Source organism: Salmo salar, chromosome 05 (assembly GCF_965601325.2).
Source record: "Salmo salar chromosome 05, fSalSal1, whole genome shotgun sequence".
NCBI lineage: Eukaryota > Metazoa > Chordata > Actinopteri > Salmoniformes > Salmonidae > Salmo > Salmo salar.
This window is the reverse complement of record NC_138295.1, coordinates 80,539,038-80,557,313: the sequence shown is the minus strand read 5'-3', so window position 1 is coordinate 80,557,313 and position 18,276 is coordinate 80,539,038. Positions and strand designations below refer to the sequence as shown.

General features: G+C 45.2%; 1 protein-coding gene across 1 annotated transcript in view; it reads left to right on the top strand.

Annotated features, from left to right (window-relative positions):
- LOC106593364 (polypeptide N-acetylgalactosaminyltransferase 1) overlaps positions 1 to 17,707 on the top strand; it is a 127,752-nt gene extending 110,045 nt beyond the window's left edge. Inside the window, exons 9-14 of the mRNA XM_082975636.1 lie at positions 1,452 to 1,569; positions 3,433 to 3,613; positions 7,006 to 7,145; positions 7,237 to 7,335; positions 8,094 to 8,228; positions 15,737 to 17,707. Coding sequence (XP_082831762.1) covers positions 1,452 to 1,569; positions 3,433 to 3,613; positions 7,006 to 7,145; positions 7,237 to 7,335; positions 8,094 to 8,228; positions 15,737 to 15,883 — 820 coding nt within the window. The 3' untranslated portion in view covers positions 15,884 to 17,707. The remainder of the gene's footprint in view (positions 1 to 1,451; positions 1,570 to 3,432; positions 3,614 to 7,005; positions 7,146 to 7,236; positions 7,336 to 8,093; positions 8,229 to 15,736) is intronic.
- The last annotated feature ends 569 nt before the right edge of the window (positions 17,708 to 18,276 follow it).

Below are 18,276 nucleotides of genomic sequence, written 5' to 3'. Positions count from 1 at the left end.
TCCCTCCACCATACTTTACAGTTGGGATGAGGTTTTGATGTTGGTGTGCTGCAAAAAAAATTCTCCACACATAGTGTTGTGTGTTCCTTCCAAACAACTCAACTGTAGTTTCATCTGTCCACAGAATATGTTGCCAGTAGCGCTGTGGAACATCCAGGTGCTCTTTTGTAAACTTCAGACTTGCAGAAATGTTTTTTTTGGACAGCAGTGGCATCTTCCGTGGTGTCCTCCCATGAACACCATTCTTGTTTAGTGTTTTATGTATCGTAGACTCGTCAACAGATGTTAGCATGTTCCAGAGATTTCTGTAAGTCTTTAGCTGACAATCTAGGATTCTTCTTAACCTAGTTGAGCATTATGCGCTGTGCTCTTGCAGTCATCTTTGCAGGACGTCCTAGGGAGAGTAGCAACAGTATTGCACTTTCTTCATTTATAGACAATTTGTCTTACCGTGGGACTGATGAACATCAAGGCTTTTAGAGATACTTTTGTAACCCTTTCCAGTTTTATGCAGTCAACAATTCTTAATCTTAGGTCTTCTGAGATCTCTTTTGTTCGAGGCATGGTTCACATCAGGCAATGCTTCTTGTGAATAGCAAACTCTTTTGTGAGTGTTTTGTATAGGACAGGGCAACTCTAACCAACATCTCCAATCTCATCTCATTGATTGGACTCCAGGTTAGCTTTTGGAGAAGTCATTAGCCTAGGGGTTCACATACTTTTCCCAACCTACACTGTGAATGTTTTATTATGTATTCAATATAGACAAGAAAAATACAATAATTTATGTGTTATTAGTTTAAGCACACTGTTTGTGTCTATTGTAGTGACTTGTAGTGATTTGATCTGAGATGAAGGTCGGATCAAAATATGATGATGAATTTATACAGAAATCCAGGTAATTCCAAAGGGTTCACATACTTGTTCTTGCCAGTGTATATCCCTCCTTCTGAGAGACTGACAGGGAGAGAGAGATTACTTGCTTTGGCAATGTTAACATATGTTTCCCATGCCAATAAAGCCCTTACATTGAATTGAATTGGATTGAGATGGAAAAACAGGAAAAAACAACGATCTCTGGAGGTCGACGTGATGTTTTTGTGCCTCTGAAGATACCATCTCTACTGACAAACTTGTGATCTCTGTCGCAAACATGAAACAAGAATGTAGTTTTGAGTGACTGTTTTCTTCTCTCTCCCCCTTTCCCCTCACTCTCTCTCCCTCTCTCTCTCCCCCTTGCTCTCTCTCTCCCCCCCATCTCCCTCCCCTCTCTCTCCACTACCCCCCCTCTCTCCCTCTCTCTCTCCCCTTGCTCTCTCTCTCCCCCCCACCTCCCTCCCCTCTCTCTCCCCTCCCCTCCCCTCTCTCTCTCTCTCTCTCTCTCTCTCTCTCTCTCTCTCTCTCTCTCTCCCACCCCCTCTCTCTCTCTCTCTCTCTCTCTCTTTCTCCAGGACTCCTACCATGGCCGGTGGGTTGTTTTCTATAGACAGAGATTATTTCCAGGAGATAGGGACGTATGACGCAGGTATGGACATTTGGGGAGGAGAGAACCTGGAGATCTCCTTTAGGGTGAGTACACACATACACAGGGCACATATACACAGGGCATGCAAGCGCACACACACACCAGGGATGCAAACTAGTCACCTTTTGGTGAAATTCGCCGTTTTGAATCCAAAATAGGCGACCTAGGTCAATCGTGTAGATCAGATGAGAAAAGTTTGGCAATGGGAGCTTTGGATCACTACTGACTCTACGTGAACGAGCGATGCGCATTTGTAAGTGAACGAGCGATGCGCGTTTGTAAGTGAACGAGTGATGCGCGTTTGGAGCAATTCTGTCTGTGTCCAAGGCTCAGCCAATCATTCACATAACAACAGAATGCAGCCTGGAGAGAGAAGAGACAACCAATGTGCTAGTTACAGAATCAGGGCACTCTGAAAGACAGCAGTAGGGTGCAGAGGCAGTTTGCCAGTTACAGCAGCGTGTCCCCTGAACGATAACGAAAAGATAGGTGAGAAGCCTGACCACGGAAACCTGGGTAACAAAGTGATGAACCATACTTCATGACCTGTAACCAAAAAACAACTGGCATTTGGAAAGTTTGAGGTGAGGGAGAAAGTGTGGTGGAACAAGTATTGATAGCGTTGTTAAGTATCTTGCTATAGTAGCTGGATGGAGTTCTCCGTTAGCTAGCCAGAGAAATGTTGAGAAACATTAGCCAACTTAGCTGATCAAATTATTGAGTTTATTGTGTGAAAATTAGCTGGCTAATAAAGTCAGACAGCTAGCTCGCTAACGTTACTACAACAGATGAGCTAACGTTAGTAACCTAACCAATTCGCTATAGTATTAATTGGTACTCCTTGCCGTTCCTCAAGTTATAACGAGTTAGTTGCTTACTGGACCCTGGCGATCTGTGTGAAATGATAACTAGCTACCGAACTAACTATTTTCTGTGAACTAATGTTTTACCTCTACAGTATGTGGTTCATTTTCAGAATGAGAGAATTAGGTGAAAATGATGCGTTGCTTGTTAAACAAGTGGATTCAGGGATCAAGTGTAGCTGGAGCTGGGCCTGGTTTAAGCTGGATGACAAAAGAGGTGAAAGAAACGCCACACACTTTCCATCTTTCAACGCAGTGGATAAAAGGGGTATGCCAGGTGTACTCTCTGTCTGAAAGAGATCAAGTATGCCAACAAAGGGTATCATGCTCTGTTGGCACATTGTAGAACAGATGTCCACAGGCAGAACATGTACAATGTAATAACATGCAGTGCAGACCAAAGATATTGCTTTTGTTGTGTTGAACTTGGTAGTAACACCTTTGTGTGGGTGAGGGGGGATTATTGTTTTACTTAGTGAATGTTATTTTGGTACACATGTAGCCTTGTGCACTTGATCGATGTCTACTATAGTGACCACTACAATAGAGCAAACATAGAATGCCTGTTTGTTTCATTCTATTTCTACTTTAAGATGTTTTTTTCTCAAGTGCAATATTTAGATGTGTGGTCACACGTATTCTATTATAAAGGCTGTCATGGCTAACTGCAATATTACTGGATTGTTTTTTCTCAAGACTTGAGTGTCATTTGCAGTAAAGTCTAGGCAACAAATAACATGGGATTGTTTTCCTTACATGTTTTAGCTGTGAGTCAGGTTCACATGAACCACTTTTTATTTGACACACAGAGACTGATCATGAAGATCATATTCTGTGTTGTTTAATTAGTTCAAACCTGCATTTGCACCTAACAGGGATTTTTTATGTTTCAGTGGGGGGGAAAAAAGTGCCACCTTTTTGGGCCCTCAACAGTTTGCATCCCTGACACACACACACACAGGCACGTGCACACACACACACACACACACACACACACACACAGGGCTATGTAGTTGTAACATGAGAGTTTCTGGTGTGTTGTAGATCTGGCAGTGCGGGGGGACGTTGGAGATCGTGACGTGTTCTCACGTGGGTCACGTGTTCCGGAAGGCCACGCCCTACACGTTTCCAGGGGGAACGGGTCAGATCATCAATAAGAACAACAGACGCCTGGCCGAGGTCTGGATGGACCAGTTCAAAAACTTCTTCTACATCATCTCCCCTGGTGAGTGAGTGAGGGGCGAGGGTTGCTGTGTGTCTGGGGGATGTTTCAAAACAGAAGCCAGGTATGTATTCTCCAATCAATCAAATGTATTTATAAAGCCATTTTTACATCAGCAGTTGTCACAAAGTGCTATACAGAAACCCAGCCTAAAAACCTCAAACAGCAAGCAATACAGATGATGAAGCACGGTGGCTAGGAAAAACTCCCTAGAAAGGCCAGAACCTAGGAAGAAACCTAGAGAGGAAGCAGGCTATGAGGGGTGGCCAGTCCTCTTCTGGCTGTGCCTGGTGGAGATTATAACAGAACATGGCCAAGATGTTCAAATGTTCATAGATGGCTAGCAGGATCAGATAATAACATTCACAGTGGTTGTAGAGGGTGCAACAGGTCAGCACCTCAGGAGTAAATGTCAGTTGGCTTTTCATAGCCGATCATTCAGAGTTAGAGACAGCAGGTGCGGTAGAGAGAGAGTCGAAAACAGCAGGTCCGGGACAAGGTAGCACGTCCAGTGAACCGGTCAGGGTTCCATAGCTGCAGGCAGAACAGTTGAAACTGGAGCAACAGCATGACCAGGTGGATTGGGGACAGCAAGGAGTCATCAGACCAGGTAATTCTGAGGCATGGTCCTAGGGCTCAGGTCCTCTGAGAGAAGAGAAAGAGAGAGAGAGAGAAAGGGGGAGAGAGAGAATTAGAGGGAGCATACTTAAATTCACACAGGACGCTGGATAAGACAGGAAAAATTCTCCAGATATAACAGACCCTAGCCCCCCGATAAACTATTGCAGCATAATTACTGGAGGCTGAGATAGGAGGGGTCGGGAGACACTGTGGCCCCGTCCAACTATACCCCCGGACAGGGCCAACCAGGCAGGATATAACCCCACCCTCTTTGCCAAAGCACAGCCCCCATTATCAATGTGATGTTGCCGTGGTGACCTGACAGAGCGAGGCGACGGGGGGCAGGGGCAGAATAATTTCACGCAACACAGCCTCTGTTAACCTTGCCATCTCATCACTCACACACACACACACACACACACACACACACACACACACACACACACACACACACACACACACACACACACACACACACGAGACACACACACCCCTGCACAGATCAGGTAGAGGACCGACAAGAACAAGGACAAAGGTTCACCTCTCTTCCACTAACAGGAAGTTTAGTGTTCACTGCTTCCTCTTACTTTAATAACAATCCCTAATCCAGAGAAGTAGATATCAAACACACTATGAGAAACATGTTTGTACGATTCTTCCAGTCCTTTGGGTAGTTGGTGATTGTGACCATGGTGACGTGTGTTGTGTGTTTTCCACCACTACATAGAGTAGCCAGTCAAATAGAAAAGTAGCCAGCCAGGCCGAAGCAGCTCTATTTTGGTGGTCTTGAGTACATTGTAACAACTTGATTCCATCTGAGATACACAGTGAAAATATTGAATACTTTATCGAGTTTATGTCCCAGATTGGAAAAAATGTGTTGCGGTATTATGTAGAAAGACATTACTTTGCAATTTAAATGACAACAAAAGGATCAGTGTGTTGTTCCTTGTGTTGGTATTGTTAGTTGTCAAGGTCTAGGCCTATATGATCAGGACTATTTTCTAAGTCGGAGAACATTAAACCTTTTTTAGCATTTAACCAGTGTTCTCTTGATTTAAAGTGTTATTTACACTTTTACTACAACATATGAATTGCCACAATTATATTTGTTCTTCAAACATATGTATTTTATTAAAACAGAAAAATGAAGTAAATAGCCCACATTATCTTGAAAAATATATTTAAGGTTTTGTTTTTCCAGGTTTCCATTTCCCCCGTTTTCACTCTCAAAATCACATTGGATGTTCTAAATCCATAACAATGCTTAAACCACATCAGGAGACCACTTTTCGGGGTGTATTTACCCTTTAATTCAAGTGCACACCTAGCAAGAGGCTGTTGTTGAGCAGGGTTTTTGTAGCCACATATGATGCTAGATAAAACAAATATCCACTGGGTTGATGAAAATAACCCTGATATCATTCTGCCAGGTCAGCATAGGCTACTTTGTAGTTAACATTTAATTGAGAAGTTTTTTGGGAGCCTTTCCATCTATCAGAAGACATTAGCTTCATCGCTAACGGCTACACAAAGTGGTAGACTCGTGCACTGCAGAAACAGACAGGGGCATTCTCGTTGCCTCTTGACTTAGAAAGTTGCAGGAAATACGAATCACTGATGCATTCTGTTCCTGTCTTATGATAATTTTGGGGAAGTTAATTAATTTTCAATACATTTAGTTGATTCCCTAATAAGGTCAATACATCTTTGAATATTGTTGAATTCCGTTTTAATGCCTGGATTCCCTGAGGGCCCTAATTATCATATTTGGACCAGAATGAGGCTCTCCACTGTCTATTGTTCCTTCAGTGATGATTCATCATCTTCATCTAATGTTTTCATAATTTATCTGCAGATAATTGCCAAAAAGCCTAGGCCTACCAGTAGCCTATACAAATTAGGGAGCCAAATGAACGTCTCTCCGACGCCATTCGGTGGGCTACAGACTGACGAGATGAAAGTCACTCACTTTATCGTCCTGTCTGGCAAGCCCCGACATCCTAGGAAAGGAAACCTAGGAAATCCTTTGGTTGACTTGTCCCGATGCGACACCATGGACATATAACCATGTTGAAGGGCAAAGGGATGTAGGCCATTTGAATTTATTCAGTCAGTTCGACACCTTTTAGAAACTAGTCAACACTTGCTGTTCAGTTGTCAATCAACACACAGTAAATAGCCTAGGCCGCTCCGCGTGGCTGGCTATATGAAACGCAAAAGAAAATGAATGATTTTGTGTCAGTAAACAATAATTAGGCATAAGTCATGGATTTCCACTCATCGTTACCACTTACATTACGTGGGACGTGCAAATTCACGAGAATCATGCTCTCTCCCACAGGTGTAAAGAAATTCGACTGCAACCAGAAATCTGTAGGCTATATAATGATGAGATGCTCATGTCTCCTCCCTACCAATGGGAGTCGTTGTCCCAAAGGCGGGAAGGCAGGCGACAAGCTTAGGTCCAAAATAAGACCATAGAAACGCATTGGACAGATTTTGGCGAGTGTGAAACCTCTCGCTTTGCCTCTTCCTCTCTGCTGCATTTCCCTGCCATCGCTCGCTTTGTGACTGACAGGCACCTATAAATAGATCGCTGGAAGATGCATATCGTTCATTCTAGCGGGAGAGGGCTCGATGGACTAGCGAATTGAAACTTAAATGAAAAGTAGCCTAGTTAATATGAAGTGGAAAATGTAGCTGGCTGAAAATGAGTCTGTAACCTGCTGATTAGCCGACAGCTGATGCTAATGGAAAACACTGTGTTTCAGGTGTGACGAAGGTGGACTATGGTGACATCACGTCTCGCTCGTCTCTGAGACAGAAGCTGCAGTGTAAACCTTTCAGCTGGTACCTGGAGAACGTCTATCCTGACTCCCAGATACCACGACACTACTACTCACTGGGAGAGGTGCACCCACGCTAAACATACAACACACACACACACTAAACACACACACATTGAATCAGTGATAAGTGTTGGTTGTGTGTTGTTCTGTCAGATCCGTAACGTGGAGACTAACCAGTGTCTGGACAACATGGCCCGGAAGGAGAACGAGAAAGTTGGCATCTTCAACTGCCATGGCATGGGAGGAAACCAGGTAACTAGAACTGCCATGGCATGGGAGGAAACCAGGTAATTAGACCTGCCATGACATGGGAGGAAACCAGGTAACTAGAACTGCCATGGCATGGGAGAAAACCAGGTAACTAGAACTGCCATGGCAGGGGAGGAAACCAGGTAACTAGAACTGCCATGGCATGGGAGGAAACCAGGTAATTAGAACTGCCATGGCATGGGAGGAAACCAGGTAATTAGAACTGCCATGGCATGGGAGGAAACCAGGTAACTAGAACTGCCATGACATAGGAGGAAACCAGGTAACTAGAACTGCCATGGCATGGGAGGAAACCAGGTAACTAGAACTGCCATGGCATGGGAGGAAACCAGGTAATTAGAACTGCCATGGCATGGGAGGAAACCAGGTAACTAGAACTGCCATGACATAGGAGGAAACCAGGTAACTAGAACTGCCATGACATAGGAGGAAACCAGGTAATTAGAACTGCCATGGCATGGGAGGAAACCAGGTAACTAGAACTGCCATGACATAGGAGGAAACCAGGTAACTAGAACTGCCATGACATAGGAGGAAACCAGGTAACTAGAACTCCGTAACTGATCAACTGAGGACAGAACAACAGTAATAAGATTACCTTTGGTGTTTATCATAGTGACAAACATTAACCTGAGCAACTTCTCTGACCTGAGAGGAGAGAGATACAATGTAAATGACATAAGAGAGAGAGAGAGAGAGGTCTCTGGTCTTCCCGTCTGACCGTGTGTCGTCCCCTGCAGGTGTTCAGCTACACGGCCAATAAAGAGATCAGGACAGATGACCTGTGTCTAGACGTGTCCAAACTCAACGGTCCTGTCATGATGCTCAAGTGTCATCACCTGAAAGGAAACCAGCTCTGGGAGTATGACCCCATGGTATGTCTGTCTGTCAACAGTAAACAACCTATCCTTGTCTTTTCTTACTACCACTGACCCTGCTGACTGTGCTAGTTGTTTTATCTAGCTATCTTAAAGTAACTGTCAAGTGTTTCCAGATTTCTATGAAATATGTCATATAATTATTTACAATATGAGTAAAATATAACTGAATGGTGTGGGCGTATACTAGTCATTAAAATGATTCATGCGAGTAGATCGGTGATTGGCCAGCGCATCCTCAGGAGGATGACATCATCATCAATGAGGAAATAGCAAGCATTTTTTAAACTTGTCTTTTTGACATACCAGTTTGAAGTGTTTTTTCTTAATTTTATGCTTTGGCCACATAAGAATATAGGATGAGTCAACAACATTATTTGGGTATGAGTTAACAGAGTATTCACTTTTAAAAGTTACATTTTCACAGAACAGTTACTTTAAGATGAATGCACTTTTAAACTGTGAGTTGCTCTAAGTAAGAGCGTCGCTAAAATATATATATATTTTTTAAAGTTGCTCTGTCTGTTGTGTCTGTAGAAGTTGACCCAGGTCTGTTTCTCTGTTGTGTCTGTAGAAGTTGACCCAGGTCTGTTTCTCTGTTGTGTCTGTAGAAGTTGACCCAGGTCTGTTTCTTTGTTGTGTCTGTAGAAGTTGACCCAGGTCTGTTTCTCTGTTGTGTCTGTAGAAGTTGACCCAGGTCTGTTTCTCTGTTGTGTTCTGTAGAAGTTGACCCAGGTCTGTTTCTCTGTCTGTTGTGTCTGTAGTAGTTGACCCAGGTCTGTTTCTCTGTCTGTTGTGTCTGTAGAAGTTGACCCAGGTCTGTTTCTCTGTCTGTTGTGTCTGTAGAAGTTGACCCAGGTCTGTTTCTCTGTCTGTTGTGTCTGTAGAAGTTGACCCAGGTCTGTTTCTCTGTTGTGTCTGTAGAAGTTGACCCAGGTCTGTTTCTCTGTTGTGTCTGTAGAAGTTGACCCAGGTCTGTTTCTCTGTCTGTTGTGTCTGTAGAAGTTGACCCAGGTCTGTTTCTCTGTCTGTTGTGTCTGTAGAAGTTGACCCAGGTCTGTTTCTCTGTCTGTTGTGTCTGTAGAAGTTGACCCAGGTCTGTTTCTCTGTCTGTTGTGTCTGTAGAAGTTGACCCAGGTCTGTTTCTCTGTCTGTTGTGTCTGTAGAAGTTGACCCAGGTCTGTTTCTTCTGTTGTGTCTGTAGAAGTTGACCCAGGTCTGTTTCTCTGTCTGTTGTGTCTGTAGAAGTTGACCCAGGTCTGTTTCTCTGTCTGTTGTGTCTGTAGAAGTTGACCCAGGTCTGTTTCTCTGTTGTGTCTGTAGAAGTTGACCCAGGTCTGTTTCTCTGTCTGTTGTGTCTGTAGAAGTTGACCCAGGTCTGTTTCTCTGTCTGTTGTCTCTGTAGAAGTTGACCCAGGTCTGTTTCTCTGTCTGTTGTGTCTGTAGAAGTTGACCCAGGTCTGTTTTTCTGTTGTGTCTGTAGGAGTGGACCCAGGTCTGTTTCTCTGTTGTGTCTGTAGAAGTTGACCCAGGTCTGTTTCTCTGTTGTGTCTGTAGAAGTTGACCCAGGTCTGTTTCTCTGTCTGTTGTGTCTGTAGAAGTTGACCCAGGTCTGTTTCTCGGTCTGTTGTGTCTGTAGAAGTTGACCCAGGTCTGTTTCTCTGTTGTGTCTGTAGAAGTTGACCCAGGTCTGTTTCTCTTCTGTTGTGTCTGTAGAAGTTGACCCAGGTCTGTTTCTCTGTTGTGTCTGTAGAAGTTGACCCAGGTCTGTTTCTCTGTCTGTTGTGTCTGTAGAAGTTGACCCAGGTCTGTTTCTCTGTCTGTTGTGTCTGTAGAAGTTGACCCAGGTCTGTTTCTCTGTCTGTTGTCTCTATAGAAGTTGACCCAGGTCTGTTTCTCTGTTGTGTCTGTAGAAGTTGACCCAGGTCTGTTTCTCTGTTGTGTCTGTAGAAGTTGACCCAGGTCTGTTTTTCTGTTGTGTCTGTAGGAGTGGACCCAGGTCTGTTTCTCTGTTGTGTCTGTAGAAGTTGACCCAGGTCTGTTTCTCTGTTGTGTCTGTAGAAGTTGACCCAGGTCTGTTTCTCTGTCTGTTGTGTCTGTAGAAGTTGACCCAGGTCTGTTTCTCGGTCTGTTGTCTCTGTAGAAGTTGACCCAGGTCTGTTTCTCTGTTGTGTCTGTAGAAGTTGACCCAGGTCTGTTTCTCTGTCTGTTGTGTCTGTAGAAGTTGACCCAGGTCTGTTTCTCTGTCTGTTGTCTCTATAGAAGTTGACCCAGGTCTGTTTCTCTGTCTGTTGTGTCTGTAGAAGTTGACCCAGGTCTGTTTCTCTGTTGTGTCTGTAGAAGTTGACCCAGGTCTGTTTCTCTGTTGTGTCTGTAGAAGTTGACCCAGGTCTGTTTCTCTGTCTGTTGTGTCTGTAGAAGTTGACCCAGGTCTGTTTCTCTGTCTGTTGTGTCTGTAGAAGTTGACCCAGGTCTGTTTCTCTGTCTGTTGTGTCTGTAGAAGTTGACCCAGGTCTGTTTCTCTGTCTGTTGTGTCTGTAGAAGTTGACCCAGGTCTGTTTCTCGGTCTGTTGTCTCTGTAGAAGTTGACCCAGGTCTGTTTCTCTGTTGTGTCTGTAGAAGTTGACCCAGGTCTGTTTCTCTGTTGTGTCTGTAGAAGTTGACCCAGGTCTGTTTCTCTGTCTGTTGTGTCTGTAGAAGTTGACCCAGGTCTGTTTCTCTGTCTGTTGTCTCTATAGAAGTTGACCCAGGTCTGTTTCTCTGTCTGTTGTGTCTGTAGAAGTTGACCCAGGTCTGTTTCTCTGTTGTGTCTGTAGAAGTTGACCCAGGTCTGTTTCTCTGTTGTGTCTGTAGAAGTTGACCCAGGTCTGTTTCTCTGTTGTGTCTGTAGAAGTTGACCCAGGTCTGTTTCTCTGTCTGTTGTGTCTGTAGAAGTTGACCCAGGTCTGTTTCTCTGTTGTGTCTGTAGAAGTTGACCCAGGTCTGTTTCTCTGTCTGTTGTGTCTGTAGAAGTTGACCCAGGTCTGTTTCTCTGTCTGTTGTGTCTGTAGAAGTTGACCCAGGTCTGTTTCTCTTGTTGTCTCTGTAGAAGTTGACCCAGGTCTGTTTCTCTGTCTGTTGTGTCTGTAGAAGTTGACCCAGGTCTGTTTCTCTGTTGTGTCTGTAGAAGTTGACCCAGGTCTGTTTCTCTGTTGTTGTGTCTGTAGAAGTTGACCCAGGTCTGTTTCTCTGTCTGTTGTGTCTGTAGAAGTTGACCCAGGTCTGTTTCTCTGTCTGTTGTGTCTGTAGAAGTTGACCCAGGTCTGTTTCTCTGTCTGTTGTGTCTGTAGAAGTTGACCCAGGTCTGTTTCTCTGTCTGTTGTGTCTGTAGAAGTTGACCCAGGTCTGTTTCTCTGTCTGTTGTGTCTGTAGAAGTTGACCCAGGTCTGTTTCTCTGTTGTGTCTGTAGAAGTTGACCCAGGTCTGTTTCTCTGTCTGTTGTGTCTGTAGAAGTTGACCCAGGTCTGTTTCTCTGTCTGTTGTCTCTGTAGAAGTTGACCCAGGTCTGTTTCTCTGTCTGTTGTGTCTGTAGAAGTTGACCCAGGTCTGTTTCTCTGTTGTGTCTGTAGAAGTTGACCCAGGTCTGTTTCTCTGTTGTGTCTGTAGAAGTTGACCCAGGTCTGTTTCTCTGTCTGTTGTGTCTGTAGAAGTTGACCCAGGTCTGTTTCTCTGTTGTGTCTGTAGAAGTTGACCCAGGTCTGTTTCTCTGTTGTGTCTGTAGAAGTTGACCCAGGTCTGTTTCTCTGTCTGTTGTCTCTGTAGAAGTTGACCCAGGTCTGTTTCTCTGTCTGTTGTGTCTGTAGAAGTTGACCCAGGTCTGTTTCTCTGTCTGTTGTGTCTGTAGAAGTTGACCCAGGTCTGTTTCTCTGTCTGTTGTGTCTGTAGAAGTTGACCCAGGTCTGTTTCTCTGTCTGTTGTGTCTGTAGAAGTTGACCCAGGTCTGTTTCTCTGTTGTGTCTGTAGAAGTTGACCCAGGTCTGTTTCTCTGTTGTGTCTGTAGAAGTTGACCCAGGTCTGTTTCTCTGTTGTGTCTGTAGAAGTTGACCCAGGTCTGTTTCTCTGTCTGTTGTTCTGTAGAAGTTGACCCAGGTCTGTTTCTCTGTCTGTTGTGTCTGTAGAAGTTGACCCAGGTCTGTTTCTCTGTCTGTTGTGTCTGTAGAAGTTGACCCAGGTCTGTTTCTCTGTCTGTTGTGTCTGTAGAAGTTGACCCAGGTCTGTTTCTCTGTCTGTTGTGTCTGTAGAAGTTGACCCAGGTCTGTTTCTCTGTTGTGTCTGTAGAAGTTGACCCAGGTCTGTTTCTCTGTTGTGTCTGTAGAAGTTGACCCAGGTCTGTTTCTCTGTCTGTTGTGTCTGTAGAAGTTGACCCAGGTCTGTTTCTCTGTCTGTTGTCTCTATAGAAGTTGACCCAGGTCTGTTTCTCTGTCTGTTGTGTCTGTAGAAGTTGACCCAGGTCTGTTTCTCTGTTGTGTCTGTAGAAGTTGACCCAGGTCTGTTTCTCTGTTGTGTCTGTAGAAGTTGACCCAGGTCTGTTTCTCTGTCTGTTGTGTCTGTAGAAGTTGACCCAGGTCTGTTTCTCTGTTGTGTCTGTAGAAGTTGACCCAGGTCTGTTTCTCTGTTGTGTCTGTAGAAGTTGACCCAGGTCTGTTTCTCTGTCTGTTGTGTCTGTAGAAGTTGACCCAGGTCTGTTTCTCTGTCTGTTGTGTCTGTAGAAGTTGACCCAGGTCTGTTTCTCTGTTGTGTCTGTAGAAGTTGACCCAGGTCTGTTTCTCTGTTGTGTCTGTAGAAGTTGACCCAGGTCTGTTTCTCTGTCTGTTGTGTCTGTAGAAGTTGACCCAGGTCTGTTTCTCTGTCTGTTGTGTCTGTAGAAGTTGACCCAGGTCTGTTTCTCTGTCTGTTGTGTCTGTAGAAGTTGACCCAGGTCTGTTTCTCTGTTGTGTCTGTAGAAGTTGACCCAGGTCTGTTTCTCTGTTGTGTCTGTAGAAGTTGACCCAGGTCTGTTTCTCTGTCTGTTGTGTCTGTAGAAGTTGACCCAGGTCTGTTTCTCTGTCTGTTGTGTCTGTAGAAGTTGACCCAGGTCTGTTTCTCTGTCTGTTGTGTCTGTAGAAGTTGACCCAGGTCTGTTTCTCTGTTGTGTCTGTAGAAGTTGACCCAGGTCTGTTTCTCTGTCTGTTGTGTCTGTAGAAGTTGACCCAGGTCTGTTTCTCTGTTGTGTCTGTAGAAGTTGACCCAGGTCTGTTTCTCTGTTGTGTCTGTAGAAGTTGACCCAGGTCTGTTTCTCTGTTGTGTCTGTAGAAGTTGACCCAGGTCTGTTTCTCTGTCTGTTGTGTCTGTAGAAGTTGACCCAGGTCTGTTTCTCTGTTGTGTCTGTAGAAGTTGACCCAGGTCTGTTTCTCTGTTGTGTCTGTAGAAGTTGACCCAGGTCTGTTTCTCTGTTGTGTCTGTAGAAGTTGACCCAGGTCTGTTTCTCTGTTGTGTCTGTAGAAGTTGACCCAGGTCTGTTTCTCTGTCTGTTGTGTCTGTAGAAGTTGACCCAGGTCTGTTTCTCTGTCTGTTGTGTCTGTAGAAGTTGACCCAGGTCTGTTTCTCTGTCTGTTGTGTCTGTAGAAGTTGACCCAGGTCTGTTTCTCTGTCTGTTGTGTCTGTAGAAGTTGACCCAGGTCTGTTTCTCTGTTGTGTCTGTAGAAGTTGACCCAGGTCTGTTTCTCTGTTGTGTCTGTAGAAGTTGACCCAGGTCTGTTTCTCTGTCTGTTGTCTCTGTAGAAGTTGACCCAGGTCTGTTTCTCTGTCTGTTGTGTCTGTAGAAGTTGACCCAGGTCTGTTTCTCTGTCTGTTGTGTCTGTAGAAGTTGACCCAGGTCTGTTTCTCTGTCTGTTGTGTCTGTAGAAGTTGACCCAGGTCTGTTTCTCTGTCTGTTGTGTCTGTAGAAGTTGACCCAGGTCTGTTTCTCTGTCTGTTGTGTCTGTAGAAGTTGACCCAGGTCTGTTTCTCTGTTGTGTCTGTAGAAGTTGACCCAGGTCTGTTTCTCTGTTGTGTCTGTAGAAGTTGACCCAGGTCTGTTTCTCTGTCTGTTGTGTCTGTAGAAGTTGACCCAGGTCTGTTTCTCTGTTGTGTCTGTAGAAGTTGACCCAGGTCTGTTTCTCTGTCTGTTGTGTCTGTAGAAGTTGACCCAGGTCTGTTTCTCTGTCTGTTGTGTCTGTAGAAGTTGACCCAGGTCTGTTTCTCTGTCTGTTGTGTCTGTAGAAGTTGACCCAGGTCTGTTTCTCTGTCTGTTGTGTCTGTAGAAGTTGACCCAGGTCTGTTTCTCTGTTGTGTCTGTAGAAGTTGACCCAGGTCTGTTTCTCTGTTGTTCTGTAGAAGTTGACCCAGGTCTGTTTCTCTGTTGTGTCTGTAGAAGTTGACCCAGGTCTGTTTCTCTGTTGTGTCTGTAGAAGTTGACCCAGGTCTGTTTCTCTGTTGTGTCTGTAGAAGTTGACCCAGGTCTGTTTCTCTGTCTGTTGTGTCTGTAGAAGTTGACCCAGGTCTGTTTCTCTGTTGTGTCTGTAGAAGTTGACCCAGGTCTGTTTCTCTGTCTGTTGTGTCTGTAGAAGTTGACCCAGGTCTGTTTCTCTGTTGTGTCTGTAGAAGTTGACCCAGGTCTGTTTCTCTGTCTGTTGTGTCTGTAGAAGTTGACCCAGGTCTGTTTCTCTGTCTGTTGTGTCTGTAGAAGTTGACCCAGGTCTGTTTCTCTGTCTGTTGTCTCTGTAGAAGTTGACCCAGGTCTGTTTCTCTGTCTGTTGTGTCTGTAGAAGTTGACCCAGGTCTGTTTCTCTGTTGTGTCTGTAGAAGTTGACCCAGGTCTGTTTCTCTGTTGTGTCTGTAGAAGTTGACCCAGGTCTGTTTCTCTGTCTGTTGTGTCTGTAGAAGTTGACCCAGGTCTGTTTCTCTGTTGTGTCTGTAGAAGTTGACCCAGGTCTGTTTCTCTGTTGTGTCTGTAGAAGTTGACCCAGGTCTGTTTCTCTGTCTGTTGTGTCTGTAGAAGTTGACCCAGGTCTGTTTCTCTGTCTGTTGTGTCTGTAGAAGTTGACCCAGGTCTGTTTCTCTGTCTGTTGTGTCTGTAGAAGTTGACCCAGGTCTGTTTCTCTGTCTGTTGTCTCTGTAGAAGTTGACCCAGGTCTGTTTCTCTGTCTGTTGTGTCTGTAGAAGTTGACCCAGGTCTGTTTCTCTGTCTGTTGTGTCTGTAGAAGTTGACCCAGGTCTGTTTCTCTGTCTGTTGTGTCTGTAGAAGTTGACCCAGGTCTGTTTCTCTGTCTGTTGTGTCTGTAGAAGTTGACCCAGGTCTGTTTCTCTGTCTGTTGTCTCTACAGAAGTTGACCCAGGTCTGTTTCTCTGTCTGTTGTCTCTACAGAAGTTGACCCAGGTCTGTTTCTCTGTCTGTTGTGTCTGTAGAAGTTGACCCAGGTCTGTTTCTCTGTCTGTTGTCTCTACAGAAGTTGACCCTGATCCACGTCAATAGTAACCAGTGTCTGGACAAGGCCAGTGAGGAGGACAGCCAGGTGCCCAGTGTCAGAGACTGCACACACACTCGCTCTCAACAGTGGCTGCTGCGCAACGTCACGCTGCCTGAGATCTTCTGACCGCTGCCCACACACACACACACACCACACACACACACACACACACACACACACACACACACACACACTGATGGGGAGAGAGAGAGTGAGAGGGAAGAGGAGGAGAACAGAAGGGACAGTCCACGCTGAATGGGATGAAGCAGGGCTTTTCTATGGCGGCTGGGAGAGAGGGAACATGTTTGGACTCAATGGAGGAGAGACTCGTACTTTTATCAAGAGAGACTGGTGATGTTTTAAAGAGAGAGAGACCTGCTCCTGTAGAGACATGTTGTTAAAGAGAGAGAGAGACCTGCTCCTGGAAAGACATGTTGTTAAAGAGAGAGAGAGAGAGACCTGCTCCAGGGGAGACATGTTGTTAAAGAGAGAGAGAGAGACCTGCTCCTGGAGAGACATGTTGTTAAAGAGAGAGAGAGAGAGAGACCTGCTCCAGGAGAGACATGTTGTTAAAGAGAGAGAGAGAGAGAGAGAGAGAGACCTGCTCCAGGAGAGACATGTTGTTAAAGAGAGAGAGAGACCTGCTCCAGGTGAGACATGTTGTTAAAGAGAGAGAGAGAGAGGCCTGCTCCAGGAGAGACATGTTGTTAAAGAGAGAGAGAGAGAGAGAGAGAGAGACCTGCTCCAGGAGAGACATGTTGTTAAAGAGAGAGAGAGAGAGAGACCTGCTCCAGGAGAGACATGTTGTTAAAGAGAGAGAGAGAGAGAGACCTGCTCCAGGAGAGACATGTTGTTAAAGAGAGAGAGAGAGAGAGACCTGCTCCAGGGGAGACATGTTGTTAAAGAGAGAGAGAGAGACCTGCTCCTGGAGAGACATGTTGTTAAAGAGAGAGAGAGAGAGAGACCTGCTCCAGGGGAGACATGTTGTTAAAGAGAGAGAGAGAGACCTGCTCCAGGGGAGACATGTTGTTAAAGAGAGAGAGAGAGAGACCTGCTCCAGGAGAGACATGTTGTTAAAGAGAGAGAGAGAGACCTGCTCCTGGAGAGACATGTTGTTAAAGAGAGAGAGACCTGCTCCAGGGGAGACATGTTGTTAAAGAGAGAGAGAGAGAGACCTGCTCCAGGAGAGACATGTTGTTAAAGAGAGAGAGAGAGAGAGAGACCTGCTCCTGGAGAGACATGTTGTTAAAGAGAGAGAGAGAGAGACCTGCTCCTGGAGAGACATGTTGTTAAAGAGAGAGAGAGAGACCTGCTCCAGGAGAGACATGTTGTTAAAGAGAGAGAGAGAGACCTGCTCCTGGAGAGACATGTTGTTAAAGAGAGAGAGAGACCTGCTCCAGGGGAGACATGTTGTTAAAGAGAGAGAGAGAGACCTGCTCCTGGAGAGACATGTTGTTAAAGAGAGAGAGAGAGAGACCTGCTCCTGGAGAGACATGTTGTTAAAGAGAGAGAGAGAGAGACCTGCTCCTGGAGAGACATGTTGTTAAAGAGAGAGAGAGAGAGAGACCTGCTCCTGGAGAGACATGTTGTTAAAGAGAGAGAGAGAAAGACCTGCTCCTGGAGAGACATGTTGTTAAAGAGAGAGAGAGAGAGAGACCTGCTCCTGGAGAGACATGTTGTTAAAGAGAGAGAGAGAGAGAGAGAGACCTGCTCCTGGAGAAACATGTTGTTAAAGAGAGAGAGAGAGAGAGAGACCTGCTCCTGGAGAGACATTTTGTTAAAGAGAGAGAGAGAGACCTGCTCCAGGGGAGACATGTTGTTAAAGAGAGAGAGAGAGAGAGAGACCTGCTCCTGGAGAGACATGTTGTTAAAGAGAGAGAGAGACCTGCTCCTGGAGAGACATGTTGTTAAGAGAGAGAGAGGGAGAGACCTGCTCCTGGAGAGACGTGTTGTTAAGAGAGAGAGAGAGAGGGCCTGCTCCAGGAGAGACATGTTGTTAAAGAGAGAGAGAGAGACCTGCTCCTGGAGAGACATGTTGTTAAAGAGAGAGAGAGAGACCTGCTCCTGGAGAAACATGTTGTTAAAGAGAGAGAGAGAGAGAGACCTGCTCCAGGAGAGACATGATGTTAAAGAGAGAGAGAGAGAGAGAGGCCTGCTCCTGGAGAGACATGATGTTAAAGAGAGAGAGAGAGACCTGCTCCTGGAGAGACATGTTGTTAAAGAGAGAGAGAGAGAGACCTGCTCCTGGAGAGACATGTTGTTAAAGAGAGAGAGAGAAAGAACTGCTCCTGGAGAGACATGTTGTTAAAGAGAGAGAGAGAGAGACCTGCTCCTGGAGAGACATGTTGTTAAAGAGAGATAGAGAGACCTGCTCCAGGAGAGACATGTTGTTAAAGAGAGAGAGAGAGACCTGCTCCTGGAGAAACATGTTGTTAAAGAGAGAGAGAGACCTGCTCCTGGAGAGACATGTTGTTAAAGAGAGAGAGAGACCTGCTCCTGGAGAAACATGTTGTTAAAGA